This window comes from Cricetulus griseus, assembly GCF_003668045.3.
Source record: "Cricetulus griseus strain 17A/GY chromosome 1 unlocalized genomic scaffold, alternate assembly CriGri-PICRH-1.0 chr1_0, whole genome shotgun sequence".
Classification (NCBI taxonomy): domain Eukaryota; kingdom Metazoa; phylum Chordata; class Mammalia; order Rodentia; family Cricetidae; genus Cricetulus; species Cricetulus griseus.
Window position 1 is genome coordinate 235,853,108 of NW_023276806.1, and position 23,087 is coordinate 235,876,194.

General features: G+C 40.8%; 1 protein-coding gene across 2 annotated transcripts in view; it reads right to left on the minus strand.

The window, feature by feature from the left end:
* The window catches only part of Galnt7 (polypeptide N-acetylgalactosaminyltransferase 7), a 128,312-nt gene that overhangs the window by 55,923 nt on the left and 49,302 nt on the right, over window positions 1-23,087 (minus strand). For both annotated transcript variants that reach the window (XM_027394087.2, XM_027394088.2), the window contains exon 2: window positions 6,239-6,699. In XM_027394087.2, coding sequence (XP_027249888.1) covers window positions 6,239-6,699 — 461 coding nt within the window. The remainder of the gene's footprint in view (window positions 1-6,238; window positions 6,700-23,087) is intronic.

The following is a 23,087-nucleotide window of genomic DNA, read 5'->3' on the forward strand; positions in this document are numbered from 1 at the left end:
AAACTCCTTTTAAATGTATTTGCTATACATTAGACTTATATGTTAGATCAAAGACTGACAAACTAAAATTTGCAAATGAGACATATTTTGGAGTTTATTAGAGAAAAGGGTTGTGAGTTAAAAAATTGTTCTTAGTATACAAAGACCCATCATATATTTAGATGTTCATAAAGACCCATCATATATTATAATAATTTAAACTGGGGCAAAGGACTGAAATGTGCATTCACGTACATGAACCATCCATCCATATGTATGTACATGAGACATATATCACTTAAATATAAGCTTTAATTTTTTATGAGTGGCTCCAAATTTTAGTTTACTCTGACACTTATGAGTCATGATAAATGGAAACTGAAATTAAAAACAACATCACAAGGCCAGACATGGAGGTATTCCCACAGCCCAGTACAAGGGAAGAAGATGCAAGGGCCTGGCTCGCTACATGAGATCCTGCCTCGAGAACTCAAAAAGAAATCTGTATAGCATTTTAATGAACTGACATTTTTCAAATACTAACCATTTCCCAAATTACATTACTGTATCTTAGAAAATCTGATAGATCCAGAAGAGAACCTTTCGGTGGATAGAGAATGAGAAAAATCTCAGCATCACAGTTCACCTTAAATATAAAATTAGAGCATAAAAATCAGTATTTACTTTGAAATCTGGTAAGAGAGGAATTCTTAAGGTACAGGGATAATTGTTAAGGATTTTCAAAGCTCCTCCATGTTCCACAGAACAGTTTAAGAACTAAGAACGTTATTAACAATCATATTAGATTTTCTGTAGCTCTTAGAGTTTTCAAAGCACTTTACATCTATTATTACACTTTACATCTATTATCTTAGTTTGCAAATGCAACTAAGATAGCTTTATAAACTGAGATGCAAAAGGCATGTAAGTGGGAGGTAAGGTTAAATATTAGAAGGAGATGAATTTGATCAAGTCAAAATATTTAATTCATTTCTTTGAAACAAAACCAGGTTGGATTCTATATCTTTGACTGGCTGCCTTCTTTCATGTGTCTGCATTAGCAGTTCACAGTAATGGAAAGCAAGTCCCAAACTTTATTAGAAGATACTTTATCTTAACCACAAGTAGAACTTTCCACTTTATAGAGATGAGTTCCTCTTGCAGGCTGGCTGCATGAATAGACTAAAGCCAGGGAATAAACTAGGCAAACGGGATCTGGGCAGGAAAGCTTGTTCTAGCCAATTCTATCTATCTATAGCTAGCACCGCTTCTTTGTGTTATAGGGTTTGCTAGCCATGAATTTACCTTGGATTCTTCCTTCCACTCCATCATCTGCCAAGACCTACTGAGTCTTCTACTGTCTTTTTTTTTTTTTTTTCTGGTTCTGCAACATCTATTGGAGTTACTATTCCACTACCACTAACCCCCGAGCCGGTTTCCACCCCCAGATCCATCCTAGACACTGGTCTAGCAGTCTTACAGTTTTCATCAGCTTCTGACTTCCAAGCTCAAGACGAACTTTGTAAATGATATTTGGTATTATGACTGCCAATACCCTACCTATGGTACCAGCTCTGCTTGTTGTTGTTGTTGTTTTCCAAATACTTTCCGATTCAAGAAAATCGGACCACTCCTTCATGTACCTTCTTTCTCGGAACATTCTATCCATTTCCAGGAGTCTTCCCCAGTATCCTTTTCCTGAATCCTGTACTAACTACCCCCTCCCCATGTGAGCACTTACTGCTCTGAATTTTGTCTTTGCTCACACGTTTGTTACGACTCTTTTAGTTTACATTAGGAGATTCTTTCCTTTTTCCCTGAGGACAGATGGTGAGCCTCTCGGGGACAGAGACCGTATTTTCTCATCCCCTGGCTGGCTAACTGGAAATACCAGTTGTATACCAGTTAAGACTTACTGAATTACAATAAATTATACTTCATTGTTAAAAATAAACGTGAAGGCAAGAAAGGTCATTCTTGACTCAAGTGTTCAAAAAAGGAGATGGAGGCTCCAGCTCACTCCAAATACTGTTAACCTCTTAATAAGTTATAAACAACCAGCAAATTACTGAGCTAGTGAATGCAATTCAAAGCATTATATCCATGAGTCATGCAGGCAACTGGGCAGCTCAGCGGCTTGGGTACAGAACACTCATCAGAGAAGTCCCTGGAACAGCCACAAGAATGAGCAAGTTAACCACAGTGTTAGATGTCACAGCTGGATCAACAACCCAAAGCAGGTCGCTAAGCCTTGCAGGTGGTTCCCTTATGTGAATGACACAGCTGCAGAGCACCAGCCATACCAACAGTCTCTGATGGAGGGGGTGCAAGAGGGTGGTGTGTACAATATGCATGTTGTTAACACGCTCTCAGTAAAAGCATAAACGTACTATTAGGCACACAAGATCACACGCAAAACCAGGGGGGCAAAACCAGGGGGGCAAAACCAGGGGGGCAAAACCAGGGGGGCAAAACCAGGGGGGCAAAACCAGGGGGGCAAAACCAGGGGGGCTGTTCTTACCTTAAATTGTATTTTAGAGAGAGCTCTTAGGACAGTTGACATTCTAACATAAATCTACGAAACTATTTGTTACTTTACATTAAGTATTAAGTGTTCAAAGAGGGATAAAAGCTATTATTTTTTTTTTTTGGTTTCTTGCTTGTATGTGGTATTCACATGTCTATGTGGAAGCTAGAAGTTCCCACTATGTGTCTTCTCTTGTCGCTCTCCATCACCAAAATGGAATATTAAGACAGGATCTCTCTTGTTGAACCCAGAGCTCACCAGTTCTAATCTGGCTAGTTGCTTGTTCCTGCTGTTTTCTGTCCCTGCCTTTAAGTGCTGGGGTTATAGGCAGGCTGCCACAGCTGCTTGGCTTTTACACCAGTGTCTGGTACCTGAATTATATCCTCAGCTCTGACTGTGTGTGTGTGTGTGTGTGCGCGCGTGCGCACGTGCACATGCGCGCACCTGTATATGTGTGAAAAGGAGTTCAGTCAAAAATAAACTGCATTCAGTTAAGACGTTTCTGATGGTAATTATATTGAGTCTTTTGAAATATGGTTTCAAAGAAGGGAGTATCATTACTAAAAAACTTCAAGGACAGGCTCAGGAGCAGACATAAAGATAGAGTGTCAGAGCATTTTATTTGATGGACAACAATGACACTTAATAGGAATGATACATGAAAAGAAAGCACATGTTATTTCTAGGTTATGTTGCTGTTGTGTAAGAGAATATGGGAATATGGGAAACAATTGGCCTATGGAAGGCATGAAGGAGGACAGGAAGGGACACTGCAGACAGAGGGAAAATAGTTAGATCATGCAGTAGTGACATTAATGTCTCCCAAAGAGTGTTGGAGATGATCAAGGTTAAACAGTAACTGAACACATTTAAATATGATGACAAGGTTCTGGGAAATCTCCACAGTAGTTGAATGAGCCAATAATACTTAAGGTTTTAATAAACAGGACTATAGGAAAAGACCTTAAGTTTACTATGCCATTAAATTTGAATCCCAGCCCTGACAGATCAATACTGTCAAACCTATTGTTAAGAATTAAAAACTAAAGTTAGAGAAGGTAAATGGCAGATCAAAGATCTCATGTCTGGTAACAAAGCCAGGGGCAGAACTCTGCCAGAATACATTCATTAATTCACTCATTTCCTCAAGATGTATTTACCACCTTGCTCCTACTGACCCAGAAGTTCCCAGTGAAGGAAACAAAACCTATGCTTATCATCTGATAAGAAAGAAAGCTAATTAACTAAATTAGCCAGCATCTCATTTTGAGATTTGATGAGTAGTGTAAGCAGAGTGGCCATGGAGAATGAAGAGACTAAAACTCAGCATTACAAATTAGATGGCAAGGGTACAGAGGTCCAACCAAGAGGTAAAGAATGGGAAGAATCCAGCTGTTCTAAAAAGGGAGAAAGCAAGTGGAAGGAGAGCATATACAGAAGTCTTGAGATGGGCCCACACAGGTAGGAGACATGGAGAGGAACAAGGTATCCAAAAGAGGGTTGCAAGGCAGAGTCATGGAGCAAGGGCTGCCGCAAGTTACAAGTTTGCATTATTTCAAGTTCAATGGAAAGGTAGACAATAACCTTATTCAGGCTTCTAAAGAATCACACTGGTTGCTCTGTGAGTAACAGGCAATAATAGAGAGAGCAGGTAGCAAGCTTTTGCAAGATTTCAGGAGAGACATGGCTGATGGAGAGAGACAATGGCAGATATATATATCTGAGAGTAATAAAACATGCATTTGGTGATATACATAAAAAAAAAGTTCTGGCCAGGTGTTGGTGGCGTATGCCTTTAATACCAACGCTCAGGAGGCAGAGGCAGGCAGATCTCTGTGAGTTTGAGGCCAGCCCGGTCTACAGAGCAAGTTCTAGGACAGGCTCCAAAACAATACAGAGAAACCCTGTCTTGAAAAAATCAAACAACAACAAAAAACCAGTTCTGAGAGTGATCAGACATGCCTTTGGTGGTGACAACCAAAGGCCTCTCTCCTATGAACTGTATGTGATGTGATTTCCTTTCCACACATTTTTATTAGAAATTAGCTATGCTTGTACCTGTGTCTTAAACCACATTTTAAAAAAGTACATAGTACATACTGCCACACACAAACACCTACTGATGAGTCTTACCTTTGCTACTTTGTTGGGTTTATAGGATTCTGAGCCTTCAGTGTTATATACACAGGTGAGACTTCTCTCACAGGTTGGCCGTGAGAACTGTTCTAGTAATTCCAGAATACCAGGGCATCCTGGCATGCAGGAGAAAGACAACAAACGATGCACACTTTCCCCTCCCCCTATTCTTCTTCCTCCAACAGTGGCATAAGAACACACAGAACACTGGCGTACACAGATGAGTGCTGTGCTCAGATAATGGGAACACACTCAAACTTCCTACAGACCCTGGTACCAGAGCTAAAGGCCATTTACATGGCAGGTCCAACCTCTGTAACGTCTGTCTTCACACCTGACTGGGAGGGTTACCAGATAAGATAAGGGATGCCCACTTCAATTTGGATTTCAAATAAGCCAAAAAACCTTAAGATATGCCTGTGTTTGACAACAATTTATTCTAAAGTTTTTAATTATTTATCTGCAATCCAGACTTAAACTAAGTATACTGTATTTTGAGCTGTTGCATCTGGCAGTCTTATGACTCAGGCTCCAGTTGGAACAAACCGTCCTATGATTCTTCCTTCACAGTCCCCATGAGATGCTGATGCTTCTCTGAATAAGATGGATGTCTCTCCCCATCACAGAGCTGTTCCTTCCTTTCCATGTTCTTTTCTTATTTCATTCATCACTTCCTAGCTAAATATGAATGTCAAAATCTAAGGAATGCCACTATTGGGAATTTTATCATACAGTCATAAAGAATGCTGGTCCATGCATGTGTGTTTGTGGGTGGATAGAGTAGTGTGTGCACCCACTGTGTTAACCTTTTAAAATAAAGATTACAGTAACAGCACATCAGGAATACCTTTTAAGAGTTTTCTAGTCATCGTGAATTAAATTTGCATTCACATTCATGAAAGCTACTTAGATCCCACAGTAGTAGAACCAATTATTGAATAAACTGGAAGAGAAAGCTTTGAATTCACTCAATAATCACTGTCTATCAAAAGCTAAGAGCTGAAAATCCTTTACTTAAAGATCGTAACACATGAAAAGAGTTTAAAAGTATAGGTCACAGTTTTCTCTGAATATCCGTCTTGCATACACCCAACTGTTTCGATTTCTGTTTCACTATGGAGGGAAAAAGTCAGAGGAAGCATAAATCTAGTTATGGACATGAGATGCCCAAAGCAGCATCAGTATTTGTTACTGTTTCAAAGATGAGGAGCTTTCTTGTCCCAGAATGAAAACACACAGAGGAGGTTGTACAATTTAATACACCAACTGTTTAGTAGTACAGTGTATTTCATTCTGGTGCAAGCTTACTTATGTTTTGTGGACTGGAAACAAAATACTCAGACTGGTGCTAGTTTGGGGACCATGTTTTGACTACTACCAATGTAGGAGATCCCAGAAATGAACACTTCACATCTTCAATATGATGCCCAAAATAGGGACCTCCTCCTTCTGACCATTTCACTGAACAAGGGTCCTTTTATTTCCCTGAAACAAAGGCACAGATATTTTAGTCATCCCTAACAACCTCTCTGATCCTAAGGATCTATAGAAAACAATAGCTGCCCCAAATTTAGAAAGAAGACGATGTGTGCTTACTCTTCTTGGCGTAAGTCATTGACGCTGCGGTCCAGCGAGATCATGTCACTTGCCACCATGTTAAATCCGAACTCCTTAATGCTGGCTTGAACTGCTTGCTTGTATTCTGGTCCCAGAACCAATGGCTTGGCTTTCTCTCCAGGGCCACCAACCACTCCATGAGGCTCGGGTTCTTTGGGTTCAAAGTTACCGAGGACCCCTGGGCGTAGCACAGGATCATGATAGGTGAAAGTCTGAGGCTTAAATGTGAGGAACTGCCTCTGTATTATGTCTTTTTGGGAATCTCCTCCAGCATGACGCTCCTGTTCATTTTTGGCCTTGTTTTTTCTTCTAATAGACTCTAAGTCCACTTCTACTCCTTCAACATGAGGCCATGGTACCACAGGTTTGAATCTGTCATCCCCAGGAGCTAATCCATTGCCTCCTCGGTTAGGCATAGGGTTATTGACATCTCTGCCTTCCTATACAAAAGGGAGGGGATATACAATAAGTACATGAAGGCAATCCAACCACAGCAGAATTCATGATACAAACTATCATGCTCAAGAAAAGGCTGAGGCAATGACAAAACATTTTCAAATGTGAAATGCAAGCAGGATACCTTTAATCAGGACGCTGCACTGGAAGACATCTGTCGGATTGGATCAAACAGGCTATTTTCTCACCTTATTATTTCAAAATAAATGAACACATTTTTACTTGTCTCTTCATAAATTTAACTCTCTTTAAAAGATTTCTCAATGATTGAGACAGATACTTAATTGGTCTTATGGTACAGCACTATTTTTCAGCTGGTTGATAAACGACAAATAGAACCTTTTGTTAGCAATACAGCCATATGGTAGCAACAGTATCAGATGGATGTCACACATTAGCCAACTGGCTTTGTGCCCAAAATGGCAGAGGAACAAGGTAAACGGCAGAGGAACAAGGTAAACGTATGAATTTGGTCTCAATTCAGGATTTTCTACTCACTTACAGTTTGGCTGAATAACTACAAAAACAAACAAAACTCAAATAACTGTAACCAAGCCACCATGGCATTTAAACTTCTCTCTGTACTTGACTTTGCCACATCCAGGTAATATGGTAAAGATAGGCCCTGCTTGTAAGAATATTGGGTAAGTGGTGCTATCTCTTTAGTTTGGACCCTCTTCACCTGCATAGATCTTTCAGCCAGAAATCCTCAGAGCTATTGCTCCTGAGGTACACTATGTTAACCTTTGGCCAAGCCACTGCCTTTCTTTTCACAAAGCAGTGTTTCTCAACACTAGCACCATCTCAGGGGACCTTAAAGAATACTAAAGTGCCCGCTCTTGGGCACTGTGATTTAATTGGTCTGGGAATGCAGAGTTTTGAAAGCTCCCCAGGTTGTAATAGGCACCTAAGCCGGAGAGCTACTGAGAGCTACTAGCTTAAAGGCAGAGTGTTAGCTGTAATTGGGCACAGGAGGTATAGAGCCTGCACAGCTGGGTAATGCAAGGCTCCTGGTGAACTGCGAAGTAGGCCAACTTGTCTGCCCGGTCGCTACGCACTTCAATTACACCATTCCCTAACAGGTCAATAACAGAGCTAGCTCAATCCCCCTCAAAATTTTAAATTGCATGACCCTGAGAAGTAAAGTTCAAAACTTCATTTTAAAGAATACATGAGAGCTCCAGGTACAACCGTGTGTTTAGGCTGCTACCTACTTGCAATTCATTAGAGATAGAAATTTCTGTAGTAAGTTATTCCACATGGGAATCTAGTTAAGGAGTGACTAAGGATTGACTTTAGAGAAGTCAACATGATTTATTAAAAAAGTTATCCATTTATTTGTGTAATATTATTATATCCAATAAGCTACAGATCCAATAGGCACACAATGAAAACAAGATTTTCTACCTTTCCTTCTGCAATGAAATCATAGGTATCAACTGCTTATGAATTTCTCCAGAGATGCATATGAACATACATGTGTTCACAAAACAAATGATTTTAATATGAAATGTAGACATTAGTTACTCCACTAACAAGAGTCTGTAACATGTTACAATGGTTTCAAGGATAAACTCAAAGAACAAACAAGTACATAAATGTCAAGAATATTTGCTTATACATGGCTGCAATCAACTGCATTCCATTATACACAATTTCCATTTCAGGGGACAAGAATTCTTCATAGATAGTATAAAATGGTCCAAAGATAACAAAAGTGTAAAAACTAGAACTGGGTGAAATACACTAGTCATTATTTGGGGTCACTTTAAAGTTTTGCACAGGTGTCCATAAAACATGAAATATAAGATGCAACATAGCTTCATTACATAAATGTGATGCCCTTCTTCCAGAAGATATGGCTTTTGGATCAGGTTTCTGAGCCCATGGCTATATAGAAGAGACTATGCTTGCATCTATCTTTGGAGTCCTTTAACATCAGAGGCAAACAACTAGAAAAAGAAAGGGCAATGCAAGAAGAAGGCAGAAGAGGGGAACTCTGGGGGCAGGTGGCAGCCAGAGGCTGGCAGGGGACACAAGGGAGGGCAGTGGGAAAGGGGAACATGGGAAAACAAAGTATGAACTCTCTTACACACACATGTAGACACACAGAAATGAAACTCATTACTTTTACACAAACTTAAAACAGTAAGAGTGAATAACTAGAAGGCCATCTGGCCAAAACTGTTCATGAGGGATTGGAGAGTCCCTCAGGATCAGCCAGTTAAGAAGAATGCACCCTAAATAACACTAATTCTGCAACAGAGGGGCAAGTATTGAAGCCAATGTTGTGGTTCCGATGAGGGGAGTGCCACTTTCTCTGTTTCCTGACTCTCTCCAATGCGTAGTGTTGTAGATGAATCAAAACAGAAATCATTAGAAAACACTGCAGGGTATGAGAACAAAGTTATTGATATTGAACCAAATTTAACCTAAGCAGAAGTTCACTCCCTTCGAACGTTCATATTATCAGTGTGAGAGTTGATAGAAGCTGGGGAAAGGAAATGGCGTTGGATACGAATGAGTGAACAGAAGAGCCACACCACACACTAATTTACTGTGGTAATTTGAATGTAACTGGCCCCCACAATCTCATAGGGAGTGTGGCCATGTTGAAGGAAGTGTGTCACTGTGGGAGCCAGCTTTGAGGTCTCCTATACTCAAGATACCGATATCCCTCCCCCCCAGTTTCACAGACCACTTCATGTTGCCTTCTGATGAAGATGTAGACAGCACCATGTCTTCCTGTGGGCCACCATGCTCCCCAACATGATAATTGAACTTCTGAATTGTAAGCAAGCCACCCCAATTAGATGTTTTCCTTTATAAGAGTTTCTGTGGTCATGGTGTCTCTTCACAACAATAGAAACCCTAAGTAAGGGACTTACTTAATGTCTCATAAGAGGAAGCAGTATCAGAAGAATATGGATTTGAGATGGAGTTTGACTTCATGTGTGTCTTCCACTAAAAGTTGTTTCGATCATTTCTTTGACATAATGATTCTTTGTCAGCTCGAAGCTGTTAGTATTTTTAGGGTTCTATATTTTTTAGGGTGTGTTCTATCTTTGTCCCTGGCTACCTTACTTTCTTCCAAGCTCAGTGACCAGTTTTATACTGATGTTTCTTCTGTCCACTTCCCCACGCCACAACACACTTCTGATTTCCAGATAATGTACACATCTGGACCTTTCCATTTATCGACATTATGTGTAACAGTACCTGCCCTTTGCCTCATATAACGGTTTCATCAAAGTCTTCCCGACCTCTGACCCAGGATACCCACCCTCTATTGGGCTGATCCAAAGCTACATTTCACGTCAACTTCTTGTTTTATCTGTTCTACTGACATCCAGCCCCTTATAATTTCCTGTCAATTCTGTTACCTGGGTAGTTACTGAATTTGGCTGCTTCAATTATCCTTGCTGTGATTTACTTCATTTTGGCCAATCCCCGTTAGGGAAGATTATTATGATAGTAGTACCATACGAGATAGTATGATAGTGATGGCTGGATGGTTGTGATCAGTGTGTTCCAAACTCTTCTCATGCACGAGCTTGTGTAATCTCGTGAATGAGGCATGGTCATGACCCTACAGAAGGGGCTGACCAGATTATCTGAGACCATAATCAGTACCGAGGGGAATTCCACTCTGAACTTTGACGGGCTGAAGAGGCTCTGCTCCTCAGCCCCATACCACGCTCACGCCTCCCTTCGCCATGCACTCATGGCCTCCCTCATCATTTTTCCCTCACAGCAGTCAGAAGCATTTTCCTAAAATCAATATGAAGATATTAACTTTGGTTCCTTCTATTTCACCTGTGGCCACAGTTCTCAGTAGACATTCTCTAACAGTACTGACAAGAATTAGCTACACTCCAGGCTGCATTTATGTAATGTCTCTATTATTACCTAAGAAGCAGGGGTTGGGTAAGTTTATTTAAGAGTCAAACAGTACTTTTTTTGTTTGTTTGTTTTTACTTTGAAAACTGCAGGGTCTCTTTCCAGCTATTCAAGTCAGTTATTGTAGTGTGAAAGCAGTCACAGATACATAAATAAATGGTAATGATTACGTTCAATAAAACTTTATATGCAAAGACAGGTAGAAGGATGGATTAGGTCCCCCAACCGCTGTACTTGACTGGAAGTTTGGTGAAGGGACAAAGGCTATGTCTATTATGTCTTCAGAATCTCTTTGCATGGAATTCCTCAATACAAATTTACTGAATAAATGAAGCCTAAAATTTGTGCTTTTGTAGTATGAGAGGCAGGGACGAAAAGGAAAAGACAAAGAATGGAAGATACAGAATTGGGACCCACAGGCTGGGATCAGCAGGCAGACCCTCACTGGCAGTATCTTATGAATTCACTGGGGACATAACTATACTCTCTGCATGACATTGTGCTCTAATGATATATAACAGTGCCGGAAAAATTGAATCTACTGGCTTCTCAAAGCCTGTATGTCATTAACTGTGAAGGTAGAACCAAACACTAGAATAATCTGTCAAACCCCATGTCAATTAGGAATAATCATGTCAACTCTTAAGGTTAGATGATTCAGAGAGCTCAGGGCTCTAAAGCAGTGTAATTCTTAACTCCCTTGAGAAGCAAAGCTGTGCACTCCCTCTTCCAGGGAGTAAATGAGAGTCAGAAGCCTCCATGACTCACAGTGCTATAATAGTGGCTGACTTACTGTGCAGCCAAAATCAATGAATCACTGTTGACTAGGAGCGCAGAGAGACCCAGAAGGTGCGTTTGTAGGATGGTTACATTCACAAAGGTGGAAAAGAACAGAGAAATACAAGCACTTATCACCAGATGGCAATGTGAAAAGGAACTGAGGCCAGACTAGTCACTATCTACCTTACATTTTAAAATGCTCCCTGTCTTGAACCCCCAAATCCTTTGTATGTGTGCCATTTTTCCAGGATGACCACGCCTTAGTAAATATGGCAGTAATCTAAAAGGACTATAAAAAACGGTCTTTAAAGCAAATGACAGTTGTCTAAGGTGGGTGTGAAATCACAGGTCCTGGGAATGAGCTTCTGTAGTCACATGGCCTGTTGGGAAACAACAGTTTAAAGAAAACGGCCACTGCTGAACAGCATCATTCTTCACGAGCCACAGAATTGAAAAAGTATCACATGACACATTTTAGTTAGTGGTTAAAAACTCTCTTACCCAAAATAAACAAGTACATACACCAAAGAAAAGTTTAAAAAAAAAAAAACCCAAAGCCCAATCCTTTAACTGGAAAACTCACATCATTTCTTGGGCTGCACTCACTACTCACAACAGAAGAAGCAGGCAGAGAATGGGCAGGGGGGCTGTCAAAATCAACTAGATGTAACTAGTTTTAAAGGAAACAGTACACTTGTAGGCAGGGCTGCTTGGTCTCTAATCCACATGTGGCAGGATGTAAGTGGGGATGTAGGATGCTCAGGCCTAGTGCTGCTTAACTACAGCTGGACTCTAGAACCCACCTGACAACATGAAGACCACTGGCAGCTGGTGGCACTGCAAGTTGTGACCTTGCTGGACACCAGATGGTGTGTGTGTGTGTGTGTGTACCCATACTCGTGTGGGCACGTTAGCACATGTGTGTGGAGGGGATAATTTGTGCTTAACCGAGGTTTGAAATTGATAAATCGAATATTAAATTGAGATCTCACCAACCCTTGAATATCTAGGGTAGGGGCTCCCAATCTCTGGGTCTATATCCTGCACATTGGATATTTACTTTACGATTAATCACAGTAGCAACACTATAGTTATGAGGTGGCAACAAAATAATTTTATGGTTAGGGGTCACCATAACATGAGAAACTGTATTAGGGTCACAGCGTTAGGAAGGTTGAGAACCACTGTTCTAGGCCATCATGTCCAGTAGAGAATGACCCTATTTCCAAACATTTTAAACTCTTGAACCAGGAAGATACCTTGCCAAGGCAATGTCAATGTGGGGGGGCTAGGGCAGAACTTAGGTGTGCTTCTAGGTTCAGTACACTTACGTGAAGAGAAAAATTCCACAAAAGCTTTGGGTGTGACATAGTAAGAGAAAGGCTGACATCATGACAAGAGGACTCATCTACAGAAAGAAACAGACTCCCTTAGCAGGGGTGCCCTGTGTACTTTTGTTGTTTTGAAGGAACCAGACTTAGTAGACTGGAGAAAAGTCAGTAATTGATATTATGGTGATCACTTCATACAGCTTAGTAACTCAAAAGATGAATGGTAGACTTTGGCAGGGCAAGGAGGCTGGGTAATGTACCTTAAGCCACTTCCTCAAAAGTAACCTTGACATCAAACTGTTAAGATCCTGATGATGGAGAGATGCCAGTTATGTGAAAGACTACCCCTTTTGGATGGAGCTAGAAGAAACCATCCTGAGTGAGGTAACCCAGTCACAAAAAGACAAACATGGTATGTACTCACTCATATATGGGTTTTAGACATAGAGTAAAGGATTACCATCCTACAATCCACACTGCCAGAGAAGCTAGGAAACAAGGAGGACCCTAAGAGAGACATACATGGTTCCTCGGAGAAAGGGAAAAGGACAAGATATCCTGAGCAAATTGGGATCATGGGGGAGAGGAGAGGGAGTTAGGAGAAAGAAAAGGGGAGAAGAGGAGGGGAGAGGAGGACATGAGAGAGCAAGAAGATTGAGCCAGGGGAAGAATAGAGGAGAGCAAGAAGAGATACCATAACAGAGGGAGCCATTATAGGTTTAAAGAGAAATCTGGCACTAGGGAAAAGTTCAGAGTTCTACAAGTTTGACCCCAACTAATGATCTAAGCAATAGTCAACAGGCTACCTTAAATGCCCTTCTCCGATAATGAGATTGATGACTACCTTATATGCCATCCTAGAGCCTTCATCCAGCAGCTGATGGAAGCAGAAGCAGACACCCACAGCTAAGCACTGAGCCGAACTCCTGGAATTCAGTTGCAGAGAGGGAGGAGTGATGAGCAAAGGGGTCAAGACCAGGCTGGTGAAATCCACAGAAACAGCTGACCTGAGTAAGAGGGAGCTCATGGACCCCAGACTGATAGCTAGGAAACCAGCATAGGACTGATCCAGACCCCCTGGACATGGGTATCAGTGAGGAGGCCTCGGCAATCTATGAGGCCTCTGGTAGTAGAACAGTATTTATCCCTTTGGGAGCTCACTCCACATAGAGGGTTACTTTCTCAGCCTAGACACATGGGGGAGGGTCTAGGCTCTGCTCCAAATGATAAGACAGACTTTTATGATCTCCCATGCAAGGCCTCACCCTCCCTGGGGAGCAGAAAGGGGATGAGATAGGGGGTTGGTGAGGGGTAAGGGAGGAGGGGAGAGAGAGGGAACTAGGATTGACATGTAAAACAAGCTTGTTTCTAGTTTAAATTTAAAAAGAAAATGCATACATAAAAAAAAGACTACCCCTCTCCCTTGCCCTTTCTCCCAAGACTTCCCCCACACTGTAGAAAACACAGTCACAAGAGTTGGAACTAGGTGCTGCCAGTTTAAGTACTGGAAAGACTTTTGCCAAGTTTCCAGATACATGAAAGAAAAACAAAAAATATATCCTATAAAGTCCGTCTATAGTATCCTATACCGTGTGACAAGCACAAAAGTAGGTATATTCCTCAAAACTTGCGAAACTGTATTTTTGAACATTTAGATGTCAGAACCAAACGAAGACTGTTATTACGTGAGAGTATCCTGTTATATCTCACCGCTGTGCAGCTGGTCCAACCGTCTTTGGGCCTTCTTGCATACTTGGGTACCTTTTGGCATTCCTTTCCTTTCCTTTTTTTTTTTTTGTTTAAAAGACACAAGGAACTAAATCTAGCACCTTGCCTGTGCTAGATAAGTTCTCCACCACTGAGATTCTGGTTTTTGGTTTTTTTTTTTTTTTTTTTTTTTTTTTTTGCCCTATTATTGACTTTGTTACAAAACCAACCAAACAAAAACCCATCAGGCCTGACATCAGGCTTGGGAGATGGCTCAGTGGATAAAACGCTCACCTCATAAACATAAAGGCCTAAGTTCAGATCCCTGGCACCCGTGTAAAAAATCAGGTGTAATCTGGCTCCTGGGAGAGGAAAGGGTGGAGGCAGAAGGACACTCAAAGCTCACTGGTCAGCCACCGTAGATAAAATGAGGCACTTTAGATTCAGTGAGAGGCCTTGACCTAAAAAATTAAAGTGGGGGAGGGAGCAATGGCTCAGAGGTTAAGAGTACTTGCTGCTGGGTCAGTTCTTAGCAACCACATGACAGCTTGTAATATAACTAGATCCAGGGCAATCCAGGACTCCTGGCAAGCAAAACATTCATACACATAATATAGAAATAAATAAATCTTAGAAAAATAAGGGTGGGGAACAATCAAGGAAGACACTTGTCATGAACCTCTAGTCTCCACACTCAAGTGCACATATGGATATGCACATGTGTACTCATACACATTCACAGGTACAAACAGCACACACACACACACACACACACACACACACACACACACACACACACACAGAGAATATCTGACATTTCTATATGTTCTGTTGGTAATAATTATGTCCCAGCTTCACATCAGGCGATGCTCAATTCTTAGAGCCATCTCTCTTTGAAGAGACACCTTAGTAGGATTCTGACAGTCTCCCTCATGTCATGAACACTGTGATGTTTTGTGTGTGGGGGGAGGCATCTCTTCCTTTGGGTTTTAGGAAAACTACTTTTCAACTACGAAGAAATCATTATTTTATCTTTATCAGAACCCAATCCTAATGGGCAAATATAAATTTATTTACAAAACGTATTTATTTAAATATTTTAGCTACAACAGCTTATATTAACCACAACAGTAAAACCTGTAGCAATACAAGACTATTACTTTGTGTTTTTGTTGGTGCCATGTGGTTTCTGAGACGTGGTTCGGCTGGCCTTGAACTTGCTATGGAGCCAAGGAGAACCTTGAACTTCTGATTCTTCTACATTCAAGTGTTGGGATTATAGGCATGTGCTACTACGCCATACTTCTTTTGAAATTCAAGTTTTAAGCTTGATCTTTTGGAATTTTAGATGATTTCAGTGATTGGGCCTTGCTTGTAAGTATATCTGGAGGTACTATAAGCAGTGTGGGTCACAAATCTGTTCATTTATCTAGAAGTATACACGACTAAGCAAAGTTTAGTATACCCAAGTGAAAGCTAAAGTAGTTTAAATTCATGAAAGCTATGCTTTAAAAACAAAAAGCAAAACAAATAAACAAACAAAACCACAGGCTCTCACTACATAGCTCTGACTGGCCTGGAACACACATTATACAGAACTCACAGAGATCCGCCTGCCTCTGGCTCCTGAGTGCTGGAATTGAAGGTGTGTGCCACTATGTCCAGCTAAAATTGAATGTTTAAAAAAGTTATGTTTAAAGTATCAAGTTATGATAAAGTATCTTACTAATTTAAACTTTTAATTTTCAACATTAAAATTATAGCTTGAAAGGAGAGTCCCTCAAAATCCTTTCTATGAACTCTGCAGTCTGTAACGTTCTGTTCTGTAAACTGGAAATTTCCAATAAGCACACAGTGGTTCAAACCAGCAACTTAAACTAAGGAATAGGCTGGCAGAAACTGCTCCCCACACCTCTCCCCATTGACCTGTGCATACTGCCACCATTCTGCATTGTCTTAGTATCTACTCACTTGTTTCTTTCTGGTCAGGCAGAAAACTGTATTTGTCTGTGAGCCCCAAGACCTGGCAAACAGCAGGTTTCCAGTGTGTGCTTGCTTGAGGGGTGAGTACATGGAGACCATTTAGCTGTGGATCCTCTGCTATTACAGTACTTGCTGGCATCTAAACTGACAGTGGATACATTATCTTATGCTTGCTTGTTTTAAGCTAGTGCTTCGGGAATCTAAATGAGACAACTGTAAATGGGTCTTCCCTACACATCTAAAATTTGAATAATTCTTTTTAAAGTTTCCTCTTTTGTTCAGCTTTGGATAAATCTTGGTGCTTCACAGAAAAAATAGTACTTTATTTAAACGAGAGAAAGTAAATCTACTGACGCCAGTCTTAGTTTTCTAGACCAACTTCTCTCACAATTTAGCAGCACCCTACTAAATTTTATACTTGCAAATACTAATAGGACAGAGATTCTAAGTTAGACCAGAAAAATCTGAGGTAATAGAGGGAATAAAAAAAATGTGAGAAAACAAAATACTAAAATATGGTTAATTTTTATGATAGGAAAACCACAAGCAGCACATTGATATTTTAACAACAACAAAAACCCTCTGCCTTTATTCATAAGACTGTATTTTTTTGAGACTATGTAGCTCTGACTGTTCTGGATCTCCCTATGTAGATCAGATTGGTCTTGAACTCAATAGTGATCCACTGGCCTCAGCCTCCCAAGTGTTATGATTTAAATGTGTTCCACCAATACTACTTAATTGACCGAGATCAAAGTTATTATCAAGGAAACGTAATCAGGAAGCTAGCCAGCAGTGGTGGTGGTGGTGGTAGACGTCCTTAACAACAGCACAGGTGCTGATCTCTGTGAGTTCTGGGCCACCCTGGTCTTCAGAGCAAGTTCTAGGACAGTCAGAGCAGTTACACAGAAAAACCATGTCTAAAAAAACTGAAAATAAAATAAAAATACCCAAGAAGTTTATGGAACACATACAATTTAAAAATATTTATAAATGCCAATAATTTTTACCTTAAGGGACTGCATGACAATTCATGCTCTAATTCCCAAGATGAATCACAAACACACATGCTGAAAGATATCTTACTGTGAATATGTAATATTAACTAGCTAGCTGATTTTAAATGAGTTTTAGGAGTCAAAGAAACAAGTATTAAATAAATGATCAACAAATCATTTCACAAAAAATTTCAAAAGATGTTATCAAGTTGTATTTTGTTAGTTTATGCTGACGTTTTAGCACCAAGAACACAGACTTTTAAAGTAAGGCTATAAATACAAGGCATCCAAATGTCATTTAAAAACCTCACTCAAGGTGGAAAAGAGAATAGTAATGTTTTTTTAGAAACCATTGAAGACATAGATTTTTTTTTTTTAATCTGCATGTAAAACCGAGTGTCTCTCGAATCTTCAAGGAAAGCTCCTAAGTAGAATTTTCATTTTATAGATGATATGTAGGCTACATAGAACAGTTTAATAAAGTTGCCAATATTTTATAGTAAATCTCATCATATTATTTTAGAGAGAAGGAGGTGTCTATAAAGTAAGAAAGACGTTTGGAAAAAGTGAAGAGACTGGTGGGCAAAAAATTAAAACAAAGCAATGGGATTTTAAGATAAAATAGCTGTGAAGATTTTAAAACATGAATAATGTATGTATGGATATACATTATGCATGCACACGAGAAGAGGAAGTATATACTTTAAGACCACAGAGTTTAGAAAGAAGAGAAATTAACCCTCTGAATAGACGCTTCAGAAGAACAATCAAGGCGGCATTTCATCAAGTACTCAAAGGAGGAGGACGTACTTAAGGCTGAATTGATGGAGATGAGACCACATCCATTCAGCCCACTCCCATCATGTGTTAGAGCTCTGTTTCAGCTTGTGCCAATCAACTCTACTCTTACCTAGAACTGCTCAGTAAAATTGTCCCTTTACTCCTCTTTCTAACTCATCTTCTGGAAGCCTATTCCTAGCATTTATCCCTAGAGACCATACTCTCTCTCTCTCTCTCTCTCTCTCTCTCTCTCTCTCTCTCTCTCTCTCTCTCTCTCTGTGTGTGTGTGTGTGTGTGTGTGTGTCCTGTGACTCTTATTTCCAGTACAGCACTTGATTTTATAATTTAGTATCACTAAAAGGCAAGCAGACAATTTAGCTCTTAATCTTCCTACCCATTTGGAAGGTCCAGGGAAGCTCCCAGAAAGTCTCATAGAGAAATTATGACACCAATAGAATCCTCAATATTCCTTACAACATTTAGGAAACACTTTACCCAGTCAGAGTAAAATGAAGTCAAACATGGCTGTGTTGGAAGAGAATGTTTAATGTCCTCTTGAAAACTAAAAGAGCAATGTCCTATTGTCTCTCTGGGAAGAAATTAGAGAACAGAATACAATGCTCCCCCATGGCAGGACTACAAATCTGCAGCTGCAACTGCATAATGCAGTCTTTGCTTAGTGCTTCCTGGCTCTGCCCTGAAAGGCTGGGCTCCACAACAGCTTAAGAACAAAGCCTGCAACAGGAACTAAACTACAAGTACATTATTGGTGTCAAATAATCTCCTCTTGAAGATCTGGGGGAAAAAAAAGAAAAAAGAAAATCACTCCAAGAAAATACTTCATTGTGTAGGGCAGAGGTGCCATTCTGAAGTAGACCATTACTAACACATTATGACTGGGACCCGTTTTAGGGGAGTATGACACAGAAACATAATTAGGTGAGACGGATTTGTCTGAATGTAGAACAGGTTGTTTATGGCGTAAATGTATTGACATTTTTTCTTTTCAACTCTCATCAGGCCTGATTTCAGGAGGAAATGCTTGGCCAATTATTTTAAGTTTGTCCCAAGTGTTCTGTGGCTTCAAGTTAGTACAGATTCAACATTAAAAGACACATGAACGTCTTTTTATCTCTCCTGTTATGTATTTTAGTTTTCCAGGTACTGTACCTGTAGGTAGGTAGAGATCAGTACCTAAGGAAGCAGGACTTCTGGCAGGGAAAGCGGTGGCCCAGGGCCACAAGATGGAAGGGTGGGTCTACTTATAAGGAGCCAGGATATAAGGTGGGGATAGAGTGTTTGGGTAATGACACAAGGCAACAAAGCAGAAGCCGAGAGAACAGGGGAACCATGCTAGTGGCACACATCCCATTGAAGCAAATGGGTAGAATGACCGCTCTAGTGTAGCAGATGAACCAGAAGGGAAGATACTGAAGATGCTTTCGGAGAGCTAAGAAAACAAAATGCTAGAGAAGACAAACAGTGTGACATAATTTCAAGAAATGAGTGTCCGAAGCGCCTTAACAAGTATGGGCAGGATTATGGTTTTCAGGTTGAGCCCTGCTCTGTCACTCCACACTATGTGAAATAGAGGCATCCAAGCTGTCCGACAAGCATTTTACAAGCAGCATTCAGCTCCATCTTGAATGCAAAACTCCACACCCTGTTTATGTACACAACAGGCACCTCCTAGCAGTCACAGGTCAACAAAGAAGTTATTCCAAAAGCGAATGGTCAATTGGAACCAATGGACACGTGGGCATATTAATACAGTCCCAGAAAAACCATGCTGGAGATCTACCTGAGTGACAGAGAGGAAGGGTGCAACAAGCTCACCCCATGAGGAACACAGCTAAGGAGATGACCACCCAGGGTCCAGCAGGCACTCCAGGCAAGCTCAGTTCTCTGTGCTTACTTGTTTAAAACGACAATGGTTCCTGCTGGTCTCTCAGGCCAACCTCAGCCAGCAAGAGGAGTTTCCTCCTCTTCTCTCCAGGTTTTGTCTCAGTGTTGTTTACACAGATCTGAACTTCCACCTGCTCTGGCTGCTGCTCTGTTAATTCCCTCATTTCTGCACCTTTCAAGTCCCAAACCACCCTTCAGGTTAGTTTTTCCTTTCCCAACCAGAACAAAAGCCTTTTCACAGTTCAAGTGCCTGATCAGATTTGAACCCTCTTTGTTAGTTTGTTTTTGGAGACAGAGTGTCTCTCTGTAACAGCCCTGGCTGTCCTGGAACTCATGCTGTAGACCAGGCTGGCCTAGAACTCACAGAGCTCTGCCTGCCTCTGCCTCCCGAGTGCTGGGATTAAAGGTGTGCAACACCACCGACCAGTTGAATCCTTATTTTTATAAGCATTTAACAACGATGTCAAGGCATTTAAAAAAAAAACTGTTGAGAATGACTTACACTTTCTAGGAGCTGAGAAGTTTACACAAATAATTAATTTGGAGCCTTTAAAAGCCAATTAGCATATCATTGATTTATCTTTCATCTGTTTTTTAATTACATTGTAAAGTCTGGCTTTGGCATCCACTCACACCAGAGAAACGAGTCAACTGTGACCCTGAGCAATGCAATGTGCTCGTCAAAGCTTCTTTCCTCCTCTACTGTGTTAGGTTATAATTTCTCTTGACAGCACGAGAAACAAGGGGAGGAGGAAACATTTCCAGCAATTTTGCACAAAGTAAATCAGTCTTTCTCAAAACTAAAGACTAAAGGTGTTTCTTGTCCTGTGTTAAGCTGGCTATTATAAACACTGGATTTTGAGCTGTCAAATCACAGCTTAAAAATACCCACACCTTTTTATGACCAGCAGAATGCTAAGGCTAGGAGTGGGCCCATGACTATGGCTTCATTCACCATCTGCTCTAACAGAGAACTTATCAAATACTTGGTTCCTCAAAGATGGTGAAAGATCATTACTTCAGCCTGAAGGGCCTGCTGTTTCTTAGGACAGGCTAATGGGCTTAAGACTGGAGTTCTGGGGCCAGGAGAGATGGATCAACGGTTAAGAGCACTTAATGTACTATCCAGAGGACCCAGGTTCAGTTCCCAGCACCTACACAGTAGGCCACAACTGTGTGTGTGTGTGTGTAACTCCAGTTCTAGGGTATGGACACCTTCACACCAAGGCACATAAAATAAATAATTAAAATTAAAGACACGAGTTCTGTTTATTTCTCCTGTAATATAAAATGTGTCAATTCATTTAGACATAGAGTAAGGATTACCAGCCTACAATCCACACTGCCAAAGAAGCTAATAAACAAGGAGGTCCCTAAGAAAGACTTGCATGGTCCTCTGGAGAAGGGAAGAGGTTCAAGATCTGCTGAGCAAATTGGGAGCATGGGAAGAGGGGAGAGGGAGCTAGGAGAATGAGAAGGGGAGAAGAAGAGGGATGCCGAGGACCTGAGGGAGCAGAAAGTTTGAGTCAGGGGAAGAATACATGGTAACAAGAATGGAAATATCATAATAGAGGGAGACATTTTTAGTTTACAGAGAAATCAGTCACTAGGGAAATGTCTGGAGATCTACAAAGATGACACCAGCTAACTATCTCAGCAACAGAAGAGAGGCTACCTTAAATGCCCTCCCCTGATTATGAGATTGATGACTGACTTATATGCCATCCTATGGCCTTCAACCAGCAGCTGGTGGAAGTAGAAGCAGACACCCACAACTAATCAGCGATCTGAACTGGAACCCAGATGCAGAGAAGGTCCAGTGAAGAGCACAGAGGTCCAGACCAGGCTGGTGAAATCCACAGAAACAGCTGACCTGAACATCTGGGAACTCTTGCTCCCCAGTCTGATAGCTGGAATACCAGCATGGGACTGATCCAGACCCCAGGAACATGGGTGTCTGTGAGAAATCTATGTGACCTCCTGTAGAAGTCCAGTATTTATCCCTAGCATAGGTGTGGACTTTGGGAGCCCATTCCATATAGAGGAATACTCCCTGAGTCAAGACACACTGGGGTGGTCATAGGCCCTATCCCAAAGGATACAATAGATACTGATGACACCCTATGGAAGACCTCACCATCCAGGGGGAGCAGAAAAGATATGTGACCGATAAGGTTTTAGTTGAGGGGGGGCGGTAGGGGAGGACAGGTGGGAGAAGGGAACTGGGATTGTCATGTAAAACAATCTTGTTTCTAATTCAAATAAAAAAAGTTGAAAAAAAAAGGGACCTCAATAAACCTAACATGGTCCAAATATATATATATATATATATATATATATATATATATATATATATATATATATAGTCAATCCGGAGAAACAAAATGACTCCCCCCACCCCCAAAAAAAGATAAAAACCCAAATCACCCACCCAACCAAAAACTCTACAGAATACTTGTCTCCAAATGCAGACAGAAGTGTATTCTTTGGATCACAGGAGAAAGGTCCCAGTGAAAAACCTAGGGGAGCCAGAACCTGAGGGAGAGCTGAACAGCGAGGGGAGATGCTAAGACCCGGCTTCTGCAGGGTGTAGGGACACAGCATTCTAATGCCAGCTTTCAAGAGGTGGAGGCAGGAAGATGGAAACTTCAAAGGCAGCCTGAGCCACCTGAGACCATCTCAAAACAACAGCAAAATAAAACAAAAGCAGACATAGCTTTTACAGAGAATGATTTAGGGTGTTTTTTAATGCCCAATTTTCTAGGAAGTAAACGGGTTCTGTTTAGATTATCAGAACATTTAAATTTTGCTGCAGTCCATTTTAAATTAATTTCTATTTCTTAACTTTACCAACTACCACTTTTTAGGTGGTAGAAAAGCAGTATTTCGATTTTATTCTAGTGATGTTCAAAATACTTACACTTCTTTCTAGGACACCTTACACACAATTGGAGTGTTCGTTTCAGGAACCTCGGAGTATTTTAAGAG